Raw genomic sequence first — 13,363 nt, forward strand, 5'->3', positions numbered from 1 at the left:
GACACTAAAGATTCAGCTTAATATTAGAGGATGGCCTGCTACGTTACATGATCTTTAAATGGATTGGAGGCAAAGACTGATTGATGCTTTAATTAGGAGAGCAGTGGATCAACGAGTGGCGTCTTTGTGTTGGAAAATTTGGCATGAGAGAAATGCACGTGTTGGATAATGTGCTAATTTATTTTATTTAATATACTTGGACTTGAATTAATTAAGTCTAGTTAAATGTATGTGGTTAGCATTTATGTGGCTGAGTTTTTATCCCGTAGATGTTTTAAAAATAGAATGCTGAAACTTTGTAGAACGTTAGAAAATTCAGAAAGCCAATGAAAAAATAGAAGTTGAACAGCCATCTCCCTTCTCTTCTTCATCTTTGCATCAAAAATACCAAAAAATAATCTGAAAAAATATAGAAATCACTCCAACAAATTGGTATTAGAGCAGTGATCCAAGGCAGAGAAGGTGAAAATAGGAAGAAAATTTTTCAAGAGGAGTCATGGCTTCAAGTTCCAGCAGCACGCTGTCTGCAACGACATTCAGTAACATTAATGTTCCAGTATTTGAAGGAGAAAATTATGAGTTTTGGTGTGTAAAGATGGAAACTTTGTTCTTGTCTCTTGATGTTTGGGAGTTCATTCAAACGGGATATGAAGAACTCGACTCGTTGGACGAGTTAACGCCAACACAACGAGAAGAATTGAAAAGGAAGAAAATTATAGATGCTGGTGCTCTTGGGATGTTACAAAGAGGAGTCTCACCCTCTATTTTCCCAAGAATCATGAGAGCCAAGAAAGCCAAGGAGGCATGGGAAATTCTTCAACAAGAATTTCAAGGAGACAAGAAGGTAAGGGCTGTGAAACTTCAATCCATGAAAAGAAATTTTGAAAATTTGAAAATGAAAAAGAATGAGACATTGAATGAGTATTTTACTAAATTTATGGAGTTGGTGAATCAAATGAAAAGTTATGGTGATTCGATTGATGATCGTAGAATTATTGAGAAGATTTTGATTACTTTACCTGAAAAATTTGATCCTGTTGTGGCTGTTATTGAAGAGGCTAAAGATTTATTTGAGTGTTCAAGAGTTGATGGGCTCGTTGAAATCTTATGAGCAAAGATTGGTGAGGCACTCTGAAAAATTTGTTGAGAGTGCATTCCAGTCAAAGGTCAATATTACATCCAAAGATCATGAGAAGAAGCCATCAACTCAAGATTCTAGAAACAAAGGCGATTCTTTTAGAGGTGGCAGGTTTGCAAGAGGAAGAGGAAGATGTAGAAATTCAAGAGGAAGAGGTAGTGAAAGCTTTGATAGAAAGTTCAACAATGACGGCACTTCAAAGTGGTGCAATATTTGCAAGAAAAGCAATCATGATGAGAAGGATTGCTGGAACAAAGACAAGCCTCAATATTACAATTATAACAAATTTAGGCATATACAAAAAGATTGTCGGTTTAAGAATGAACAACAAGCCGGTTTTATGGAGGAAAAAGAAGAAGAAGGAAGTCTCTTTTATGCTTGTCACAAGGGATCCAAAGAAGACAAAGATCAAGGTTTGGCATCTAGACAGTGGGTGCAGCAACCACATGACAAGTGATGAAGGTGTTTTCTTAGACATGGATCATTCTATTAGATCAAAGGTCAGGTTGGAAAATGGAGAAGATGTGGAGATCAAAGGAAAGGGCAGCATTGGTGTTGAAACCAAGCAAGGAAACAAGGCCATCCAAGATGTATTCTATGTATCAGACTTGGATCAGAATTTATTGAGCATTGGACAGCTTCTAGAGCATGATTATGTGCTGCATTTTGAAGGCTTGGAATGCTTTTCTGATCAAAAAAGGCATCTTGTGGCTGCAGTAAAGATGACTAAAAATAGGAGTTTTCCTCTCCATCTCAAGTATGTGAATGATATGGCGTTTTCAGCCAGGGTGAAAGATGATTCTTGACTATGGCACAAGAGGCTTGGACACTTGAATTTCACAAGCCTTAAGATGCTTGCTGACAAAGATATGGTGTATGGGTTGCCAACAATCAAAGAGAAGTAGGAGATTTGTGAAGGTTGCATCCTTGGAAAGCATCATTGTCAATCTTTCCATAAGAGGCAGCTTGGGGAGCCAAAGATATACTGGAACTAGTGCATACAGATGTTTGTAGCTAGGGTCGATTATGATTCTCATATAAAATTAATCAAAAGTAAATAATTTCATAGATACGGAATTATGAAATGTCAATCTAAGATTAAGAGATCAAAAAAATTTATTATCTTGCAAATAGAAATAATCTAGTTTTGAAATACCATATAATTATTTATGTTGAAAACTCATGGAATAAGTACTTTGAGATGTAAATAATATGGAAACTTAAGGACAATATGAGGGTTATGTATTTTAATGATCGAAATCTCAAGTATGCCAAGTTTCGAGGATGAAACTTTTTTTTAAGGGGGGTAGAATGTAATACCCTGTTCTAAAATCATCAAGCCCACCTGATTGGCCCACCAAGCTCAAAAAAAAAAAAAAAAAAAATGAGAAGAAGACTCTCAATAGGAGTCTTCTTCTCCGACGAATCTCGATTGGAATGGGAGTCCTAGGACCATCGGGGTCCTAGAGCCCTCTATAAATAAGTCTCCCCCCTAAGACTCTCCATCAGTAATCTTCGAGCTTGATTTCTTCCTCCATTCTCTGATTGAGGCTGCGACCACCCTTGCTTGTGCTCGTCGAAAATTGAAGTCAAGACACCATCAGAGCTTGAGGTAAGCCCCTCTCCTCCTTCCTCTCTTCCTTCCCCTCCTTTTCATGGCTTCGCGTACCCTCGCCGCCATCGATTCATCAAAAAATTCACAAAAAGCCAAGATCATGTTTTGCTCTATTCGGCCGAGCCATCTCCCTCCCTTTTTCGACCACCAGCATCATCGTCCATGACGCCGTACCCCTAAGTTTAGACCCCCACCTCTCTACCTATTTTCTCCGAAGGTCATGACCATTGATGATCGGCCAATGATCGGAGAAAATTCAAGAAAATGGATTGGGTTCCTTATTTTCTAATTTTTTTCTAAATCTCCTACCGACCGAGCCTCACTGTCGGCGATCTCTTGCCCCCTGCTGTCGGCCGCCACTATCGGACCTCCGACCATGCCATCGCACCTCATCAGAGCACGAGCCACTAAGTCCCCCCTCGTGTCCCTCTCTGTTCGGCTAGGAAGAGAAAGAAGAAAAGAAAAGAAAGAAGAAGAAGAAAAGAAAAGGAAAAGAAAAAGAAAAAAAAGAGAATATTTTCTCTCTCTCCCTCTTTCTCCCTCTTTCCCTCTCTTTTCTCTCTCTTTCTCTCTCTAAAATTTCTCTCTTTCTCTCTTTAAAATTTCTCTCTCCTATTCTTTCTTTTTCTCTCTCTAATTGCATCACAGATCCAAGACAAATTTAAGATGAAAATAAGATGATCTGAAATTGCTTCGAAAGTCATGCAATAGATTGGATCTCAGTCCGATTCTTATTCGAAATTTATAGCATCTGATCACGGTTAATCCATATTGAGTTATCTTGATATGATCTCTGATGATCTCGATCATGATTGCCTCTTCTGAAGGATACGAAGATTCTCTCTCCACTTTCTCTCTCTACTTTCTCTCTTATGATCGACTTTCTCTCTTTAAGAAGGTCTATGAATCCTGTATCGAGTTATATTTTCATCTTCTAGGAACTCATGTTGACTCTAACAAGATGACCCAAAATCACTTTGATATATGTGCTGTATGTCAACCTCATTTGACCATATCAAACATCTTTCAAATCTATTATTAATGAACCCTATTGATTGATCTTGATCTTAATTCGATCTGTGCTTCATGATTCCTTGATCAAGTTACTTAAATCTGACCCTCAGCTCGGAGATCTTGAATTATCCTGATGTCTGGATGGTCCGATACATCCGATCAACAGTTCTCTTTTCTTATGATTTAATTTTATTATATTCATGAAATAGAAATTGATGATGATTTGATATTTTAAATAGGATTAGCTAATTCTTCTAATGAAGTCTGAAAATATAAGATGAACGAGATAAGTGGATCTTATACTCTTTATTTATTTTTAAATAATCATATTTTTAAATAAAAAATTATTATTGATGAAATCATATTTTTATAAAATAAAATCAGTATATGTGATATAAAAAAGTATATTTTATTATGAGCATTGATTTTATGAATGCGTTCTATGAAAATAGTATGATTATGAAGCATAAATTTTATTATTTTTTCTATCTATGTATACGTATATTTTAAAAAAAAAGATATAAGGATTTCAAAGGCTCTCAATAGCTATGAACAAATTTGTTCGGAAAGATCGACATCTGGAGTTAGCATCCACACGAAACATGGCCCCGTCAATGGGTATAAAGTTGGCATACGAAATAAAAACTCTGTCGATTAAGAAATATGACCCTGTCACAGGTATAATAGTGACCTTAGCATGAATATCTATGAGCAATATTTTGAAATATGACATGAATATATGAAAAGAATGATTTACGAAGCATGTTTATGAAATATTCATGATTTATGCATGCATGATTGGTTTATAATTTATTTTATTATATGTTATATGAAATACTTTATTTTGTATTATCTGTTATTTTTTAAATATTGCATTATCATGAAAAACTTATGCTTGATCCGGTAAGAAAGCGTAGATTCTACTTACTGGACTAGTATAGCTCATATTCTTTTTATTTTTTATTTTTTTACAGAGAAAAAAAGTTAGGACCGATGAAGGATTTAAACTTGAAGATCTGCGTAGTAAGCTTAAAAATTTGATAGCAGAAGTTTAGTTTATTTTATGATCACGAATTTATAGTTATTTATGAATGTTGAGATTTGGATTGATACTTACTTTTGGATTTAAATGCTCTAAACTAATATTGATTTAATTATTTGATGAATAATAAAATTGAATCTTTTATTTAATAAATTTTAGCTAATTATGATTGATTGGCTTCGTGTTATCATAGGCCCCATCCCTCGATAGCATGGCCGTGTTATGTCTCGAATTTGAGACGTGATATTTTATGATATCAGAGCTTAGGTTATGATTACTTGGGACTGTAGATTAAGTGATTAAGGTATGATATAAGTAATATCAGAGCTTAGGTTATGATCAATAAGGACTATGACTTAAGTGAGAATTAAGTATAAAGGTTATGATCACAAGAAATATGATAGAAGTAGTAGAAAGAATTCAAAGTCTGGATTTTGGATCAATAGGCATTCTAATAAAATTTTTGCATAAAGTGGAATACAAAATGTATTAAAGAATTGGATGAATTATATCTTGAATTTCAATAAATAAGGCTTGACTTAAGTATGAGAGATATTGACTCTGGAATAAAATAAGATATATTGATATGTTGTATTGAGTATACTTGTTCAATTATTATTTAGATGATTTCAAAGTTCTAAACTTGATATGGATGAAGATGGTGATGGCTTTTCAAATTTTGATGTTAATTATTTGATCATTATAATTTTAAATTTATTAGAATAAATTTGTTTAGGATATGATTTTAAAAAAAAACTTCATATAAGAAATAAATATTTTTCGAACACTGAACCTATAAGAGGATCATGTATAAAATTTGTAGAAAAATTATATATATATATATATATATATATATATATATATATATATATATATATATATATATAGTTACTTATGGATTGGATGACATGCACATATTAGTAAAATCTTTAATAATTTATATTACCATCTTTTATATTAGATTACTTGATCTTTCTTAAGTCTGTTGAAGATAATGGAGTACATTGATTATTTCAAGTCAAAGTTTAGGTTTTGGAGGTGATCTAAGGTATCTTGCTATTATCAAATTTTTGAAAGATTTATATGAGATTTTAATAAATAAACGACAAGATTTCATGTCGATTTATTTATTGATATAAGAGTCATGATGAAAGAAGCTGTCTATAAGAGATAACCAAATTGATTCTACTTACAATGGTATTGACTTGAAACCTTTTAATTTGTTGGAGGTTTGGGTTAATCATCTTATAAAGAAAGGTTAGTTTTGAATTATCTCAATTGTCAAAAAATCTAGAGTTAACTTACTCCAAATTAATTCTAGATATATTGAATTCTAAATGAGCGATGAAAGCTAATGCAATGATTTTAAATATAGAAAGTAGATCAAGATTTAATTTTAATGTGACATGCTCAAGGAATAGTAAAGATAAAGAAACTTAAAAATTTTATTCTAATTCTATTTAAAAAAAAATAAAAGGTTGGATCTTTTGCTAGGATTCATCCGATAGCCTTGGAGAATTCGATGGGTTCATATCAAAGTGCATAATAGAAGTGTGGTAGTTGAATTATACTAAAACTAGTTAAAGAAGACTAATGTAGTAAGTGATATGAACGGATATTTGATTTTTGTAAAAGAAACCACTATTAATAAATAAAAGGATAAAATTATTGATTCTTGGATTTGTTTAGATGTTGCAATACTATCTTCGATAATTGATTCTTTTATTATAGCAATGGTTAGAAGAATTTTGAACATCTAATGCTCTAGACTTTTTTATGTTTATGAAGAATAGATAGGGTCGATTATGATTCTCATATAAAATTAATCAAAAATAAATAATTTCATAGATACGAAATTATGAAATGTCAATCTAAGATTAAGAGATCAAAAAAATTATTTTTTTGCAAATAGAAATAATCTAATATTGAAATACCGTATAATTATTTATGTTGAAAACTCATGGAATAAGTACTTTGAGATGTAAATAATATGAAAACTTAAGGACAATACGAGGGTTATGTATTTTAATGATCGAAATCTCAAGTATGCCAAGTTTCGAGGATGAAACTTTTTTTTAAGGAGGATAGAATGTAATATCCTGTTCTAAAATCATCAAGCCCACCAGATTGACCCACCAAGCCCAAAATAAAAAAAAGAAAAAATGAGAAGAAGACTCTCGATGGGAGTTGTTGGGTATAAAATACCCTCAGCCGAAGTTTTCAGCAAGAAGCCAACTCCGCCCGGACTCCTACGGGAGCCGGGCTCCGTCGCCGACATCGACTACAGGACAACTCCGCCCAGACTCCTACGGGAGCCGGGCTCCGTCGCGGACATTGACTACAGGACAACTCCGCCCGGACTCCTACGGGAGCCGGGCTCCGTTGCCGACATCGACTACAGGACAACTCCGTCCGAGCTCCTACGGGAGCCGGGCTCCGTCGCCGACATCGACTACAGGACAACTCCGCCCGGACTCCTATGGGAGTCGGGCTCCATCGTCGACATCGACTACAGGACAACTCCGCCCGGACTCCTACGGGAGCCGGGCTCCGTCACCGACATCGACTACAGGACAACTCCGCCCGGACTCCTACGGGAGCAGGGCTCCGTCGCCAACATCGACTACAGGACAACTCCGCCCGGACTCCTACGGGAGCCGGGCTCCATCGCCGACATCAACTACAGGACAACTCCGTCCTGACTCCTACGGGAGCCGGGCTCCGTCGCCGACATCGACTACAGGACAACTCCGCCCAGACTCCTATGAGAGCCGAGCTCCATCGCGGACATCGACTACAGGACAACTCCGCCCGGACTCTTACGGGAGCTGGGCTCCGTCGCCGAAATCGACTACAGGACAACTCCGCCCGGACTCCTACGAGAGCCGGGCTCCGTCGCCGACCTCGACTGCCGGTAAGATCAGTCCGGACTCCTACGGGAGCCGGACTTCGCACCTGACTTTGATTGCAGGGGACTCCGCCCGGACTCCTACGGGAGCCGAGCTCCGCCCACGACTCCAACCTCAAGGGGGGCTCCGCCCGGACTCCCACGGGAGCCGGGCTCCGTCGCCAACTTTGACTGCCGGTAAGATCAGTCCGGACTCCTACGGGAGCCGGACTTCGCACCTGACTTTGATTGCAGGGGATTCCGCCCGGACTCCAACAGGAGCCGGGCTCCGCCCGCGACGTCAGCTCCAAGAGGACTCCGCCCGGACTCCCACGGGAGCCGGACTCCGCCCATGACTCCAACCTCAAGGGGGACTCCGCCCGGACTCCCACGGGAGCCGGGCTCCGTCATCAGCTCCGACTGCTGCCGAACTTCAAGCGACGGATCTGCACTCCCAAGCAGGCCACGATAACGGCCACGATCCTGCTCCACTTCTTAGGATGGATCCCGCGCAGCTCCATCACTCCCTGACAGGCCGCAGTAACGGTCACAGCACTGCTCCACTTCTTAGGACGGATCCCGCGCAGCTCCATCACTCCCTGACAGGCCGCAGTAACGGTCACAACACTGCTCCACTTCCTATGACGGATCCCGCGCAGCTCCACTACTCCCTGGCAGGCCACAATAACAGCCACGATCCTGCTCCACTTCCTGCGACGGATGCCGCACGATTCTCCCATCCGCTGGCAAGTCGCGACAACAGACGCCGCTCCACTCCCCGCGGCAGACTCCACGTGGCACACCCCGGTGATAGCCACGGGTCCACTCCATTACTCTTCGCAGCAAACTCCGCCTGACCCTGGACAGCCCACTGCCAGACGGTTACAGATGTCGCTATCAGGCTACTGCCCCCTCCGCCTATAAAAGGGGGCCCCAGATACGTTATTCTATAAGCTCTAATTCTTTACCTCAAAACTCTGCTAAATTCTTCATTCGAGCACTCCATTCTTGTTGAGGCAGAGAACTGACTTGAGCGTCGGAGGGTCTTGTCGGAGCAACCCCACCTCCGGTTTAGACTTTCTTTGCAGGTTCCGACGGCGACCGCGACTCCCTCGACTCCAGCTTCTCCGGCGCAAGTGGATTTTTGCACCAACAGGATTGGCGCTAGAGGAAGGGGCTGTGTCTTCACAGTACCCTTGTTCTTAAAGGAGCGCTCAACGGAGCTGCCTCCGATCATTTCCTCCGGCACCCACTCCCTGTCTTCCCCTCGGGATCCTTACTCGATGCCTCCCCGCAAGGCGTCCACGCGATGGTCCACGGCCTCCGCGGCCAGATCTCAGGCTCCGGCCTCCCCTCCTATTTCTCAACCTCCTCCTCCTCCTCCTCCGACGGCGACGGTCGGCGCGGAGCAATTTGACCTGCTGGCGCAGCAGGTTAAAGGCCTCACAGAAGCCTTGTAGGCTATGCAGCAGCAGCAGCCGCAGCAGCCGCAGGCATCAGCACGCCTGGAAAGGGTGTCCCCGGAACACCAGGATCCTGCGACAGGGCGCGCCACCTGGGCCAGCCGCCCCGTCCTTCCTGGGAAAGCGAACCCGAGGGTGGAGAGCCCTCAATCAGACCACGACTCCACCCCTGGAAGATCCCTACCCCCATTCTGCCAGAGGACCCTTGAGACTCGAAGCCGGGAGGACTTCCTGGACCGGAGGCTCCAGGAGATGAACCGGCAGATCGAAGAACTCCGCCATGCACCCCCGCTTATGGTGAGGATATTTGTACGGACCCTCCCTTCTCTCAAATGATCATGCAGGAACCGATCCCGCCAAACTTCAAGCTTCCCCAGTTCGAGAGCTACGACGGGACTTCGGACCCGGTTGATCATCTGGAGGCCTTCCGGACGATGATGCTGCTCCACGTTGCTCCTGATGCCATCCTATGCCGGGTCTTCCCGTCCACCTTGAAGGGAGCGGCGAGGAACTGGTACTCGGCTTTGAAACTGGGTACCATCTTTTCCTTCGATCAAATGAGCCACCAATTCGTGACCCATTTTGTCAGCAGCCGACGCCCCCGGAAGGGTTCGGAGTCCCTCATCAACATCAAGCAGAGGGAAGGGGAGTCCATTCGGGCCTACATCAACCGTTTCAACGTCGCGGCGTTGGAGGTCCGGAACTTGGACCAATCAGTCGCAATGGCCGCCCTGAAGGGTGGCCTTCAGAAGAATGACCTTTTGTTCTCCCTGGAGAAGAAGTACCCTAGGAATTTTGCTGATTTGCTAGCTCGGGCTGAAGGATACGCCCGAGCGGAAGAATCCTTCAAAATGAAGGATGAAGAGACAGCGAGGGAGCGGCAAGCAGGAGGCTCGAGTAAGCCCGCAATTGAAAAAAGGCCGAGGGAAGCCCGACCGCGTTCTCGATCCCCTCCTGGGCACAAACGCGCCCATACTCCACCCCGGGTGCGCAGGCAGAGAAGTCCGGATCGCGGGATTCGGCGAGGTTCCCCACCAGGGAGATTCCGCAACTACGCCCCTCTCAATGCCTCGAAGGCCCAGGTACTGATGGAGGTCAGGGAGCAGCTCCCTAGACCGGAGAGGATGCGCACACACCCCAGGAAGCGCAACCCCAACAAGTTCTGCCTCTACCACCGCGACCACGGCCACGACACAGAGGAATGCATCCAGCTCCGGGATGAGATCGAGGAGCTCATTCGACGAGGTCGACTCGACAGGTTCATCCGACGCAGACCTGAGGGTAGAGGAGATCGGCCAAGGGCCCTTCCGCAGCCTGAACCGCCAAGAAGGGAGGAGCAACCTGGAGACCGACCCCCCATCGGGACCATCGACTCCATCACCGGAGGGCCTCAAGGAGGAGCAGGCCTCCCGCAACCATGGAACTCGAAAAATCTGTAAATGTATCACTTACGATTTCACCTTGAATCTAAATTTCTTTCTACTTAACGATTTGTCACGACTGGATATGACTCCTCCAAACGCCTGAAACAAAGGTATGTTAGGAACTGGGGGAGAACCCTATCCTAACATACCTAACATGAAAGTTCAACTATCTCAAATCGGATGGGGGGAGAGGCCTTACAGCGCCCTAATGTGCCCCCACAGCCATGTCAGGAACAGGAGGAGAACCTCGTCCTGACATGAGCAAAGTCAAAGGCCCGGTTCTTTTAGACCGGATGGGGGAGAGGCCTTACAGCGCCCTAATGTGCCCCCACAGCCATGTCAGGAACAGGAGGAGAACCTCGTCCTGACATGAGCAAAGTCAAAGGCCCGATTCTTTTAGACCGGATGGGGGGAGAGGCCTTACAGCGCCCTAATGTGCCCCCACAGCCATGTCAGGAACAGGAGGAGAACCTCGTCCTGACATGAGCAAAGTCAAAGGCCCAGTTCTTTTAGACCGGATGGGGGGAGAGGCCTTACAACACCCTAATGTGCCCCCACAGCCATGTCAGAACAGGAGAACCTCGTCCTGACATGAGCAAAGTCGAAGGCCCGGTTCTTTTAGATCGGATGGGGGGAGAGGCCTTACAACGCCATAATGTGCCCCCACAGCCATGTCAGGAACAGGAGGAGAACCTCGTCCTGACATGAGCAAAGTCGAAGGCCCGATTCTTTTAGATCGGATGGGGGGAGAGGCCTTACAACGCCCTAATGTGCCCCCACAGCCATGTCAGGAACAGGAGGAGAACCTCGTCCTAACATGAGCAAAGTCGAAGGCCTGATTCTTTTAGACCGGATGGGGGGAGAGGCCTTACAGCGCCCTAACGCGCCCCCACAGCCAAGTCGGGAATGGGAGGAGAACCTCACCCTGACCTGAGCAAAGTAGAAGGCCCAGACTCCTACGGGAGCCGGGCTCCATCCACAACGCCTAGGAAGACTCCACCCGGACTCCTACAGGAGTCGGACTCCATCCACGATGCCCAGGAAGACTCCATCCGGACTCCTACGGGAGCCGGGCTCCGTCCACGACGCCCAAGAAGACTCCATCCGGACTCCTACGGGAGCCGGACTCCGTCCACGACGCCCAGGAAGACTCCACCCGGACTCCTACGGGAGCCGGGCTCCATCCACGACTTCTGCAGCAAGGAAGACTCCGCCCGCCCTGGCAATAACCCTTACATGCCCTCGCGGGAACGGGAGGAAAACCTCGCCCTGATGATAACGAAACCCGACCGTCCAACAAGATCGGATGAAGGGAAAAAGCCCCCTAGCGACACCTCCGTGCTCATATGCAACCCGCGAAAGCGAAGGAAGGGTCCTCACTCGGAAAAGAGGAGAAAAATTAAAAGGAAGGGTGACGAACCACGGTGGGAACAGATGAAGGACGAACCGCCCCAAGACCTAAAGGACTTCGTTCCAACGGAGACGGAGAGTTCCTACCAAAACACCCCTGACTTCTAAGAAGACTCCCGACACAGGTCAGGAAGACAGCGACATCCCCGAAGTAATGCGGAGTTCGGACCGTCAAGCTCGGGCTCACAGCCACGTACGACGAGGAACGCGAGCTAACGCATCGACGACTGGGCGTCTCTCCAACGACGTCTACATCGGATAAATCGAACGACAAGAAAAGTTCGACAGACGATAATTTAACACAACGCGCAGACGAGGTAACACAAAACATCCTTTTCGTTTCATTTCCATAATACACGCTACAAAGCCCGGAAGGCCAGGAAAGAAAAGCAAAACGACAAAAAGGGAAGTAAATACATGAAAAGACAGAAGGACGAAAAGAGCGACAGAAATCCTTCAACGGTTCCTCTTAGGGACTGGAGCTCATCAGAATCTCGGACGGAAGTAAGCTGAGCCCTGCTGGCCAGCTGCCTCTGGAGACGGGCGACTTCGTCGGCCGCCGCCCTGAGTCTCCCTTTATATTCCTCTACTTGTCTGCGCCAGCTGGCCCGATGCACGTCGTGGCTCACCTCGGCATCCTGAAGCTGCCGCTGAAGGTCGGAGACCTTCTTCGACCACTCCAGGTCGCGTAACCCGAGCCAAGAGCCGGGACGAACTTCCTTCCAGCTGGCCGATCTTTCCCTTCGCGGCTGACAGTTCCACCTTGAGGGCACTAATCCTGGCGGCCTGAGCCCAGATTCGGTCGCTGGCACTCTTCTTGCATTCCTCAAGCTCCTTCGCGAAATCGCCTTCCTCCGGCTATACTCCATGATCCCCTTCACGTGGAGATTCCGAAAGTGGGTGGCTTCCGCAGTGGCTTCAGAATGACTTTCTCTCAATCTGTGGAGCTCGCCTTCCATCTTCTTCGACTTCTTTGTCAAGTGAAGGACCTCTTTCTTCAGCCGCTGGATCGTCGATTTCAGCGGGATCCCCAAGGGAAGGGAAAGTGCTTCCGCAGAACGCTGCCATCGGAAGGCGAAACATTAAAACACGACTCATTGCAGGAAGAAAAGCAGAGAGAAGAAGAGAAAGAGGGAGAAGCCGCCCACGACAAGAAATTCAACTTTATTGATCGGTATGATTTTTGAAACAAGAAGGAAAAGAAAATTACGATGAAGTAAAAATACAAGGTCAGAGGTCTCAGACCTCGGGGGTGGGGTTGAGAACTCGGCGTCCCCGGCAAGGGAGCTGCAATAGTAAGTAGTGGCTGGCGAGGGACCGGCCTCGTTCGGACTCCTCGTCTAGGAAGCTGAGGTCGAGCTCCGAAAATT

The 13,363-nt window shown here is 44.8% G+C and overlaps 1 protein-coding gene across 1 annotated transcript; it reads left to right on the forward strand.

Annotated features, from left to right (window-relative positions):
• The first annotated feature begins 496 nt into the window (after positions 1–496).
• Positions 497–1,111, forward strand: LOC140857266 (uncharacterized). The gene has a single exon (XM_073256031.1). The coding sequence runs from the start codon at positions 497–499 to the stop codon at positions 1,109–1,111; it is 615 nt and encodes a 204-aa protein (XP_073112132.1).
• Positions 1,112–13,363: the final 12,252 nt, after the last annotated feature.

Source organism: Elaeis guineensis, chromosome 4 (genome assembly GCF_000442705.2).
Source record: "Elaeis guineensis isolate ETL-2024a chromosome 4, EG11, whole genome shotgun sequence".
NCBI classification, from domain to species: Eukaryota; Viridiplantae; Streptophyta; class Magnoliopsida; order Arecales; family Arecaceae; genus Elaeis; species Elaeis guineensis.

Bases quoted from the DNA above. Each gene is read 5' to 3' on its own strand.
- LOC140857266 (XM_073256031.1), top strand. From the start codon at position 497: ATGGCTTCAAGTTCCAGCAGCACGCTGTCTGCAACGACATTCAGTAAC.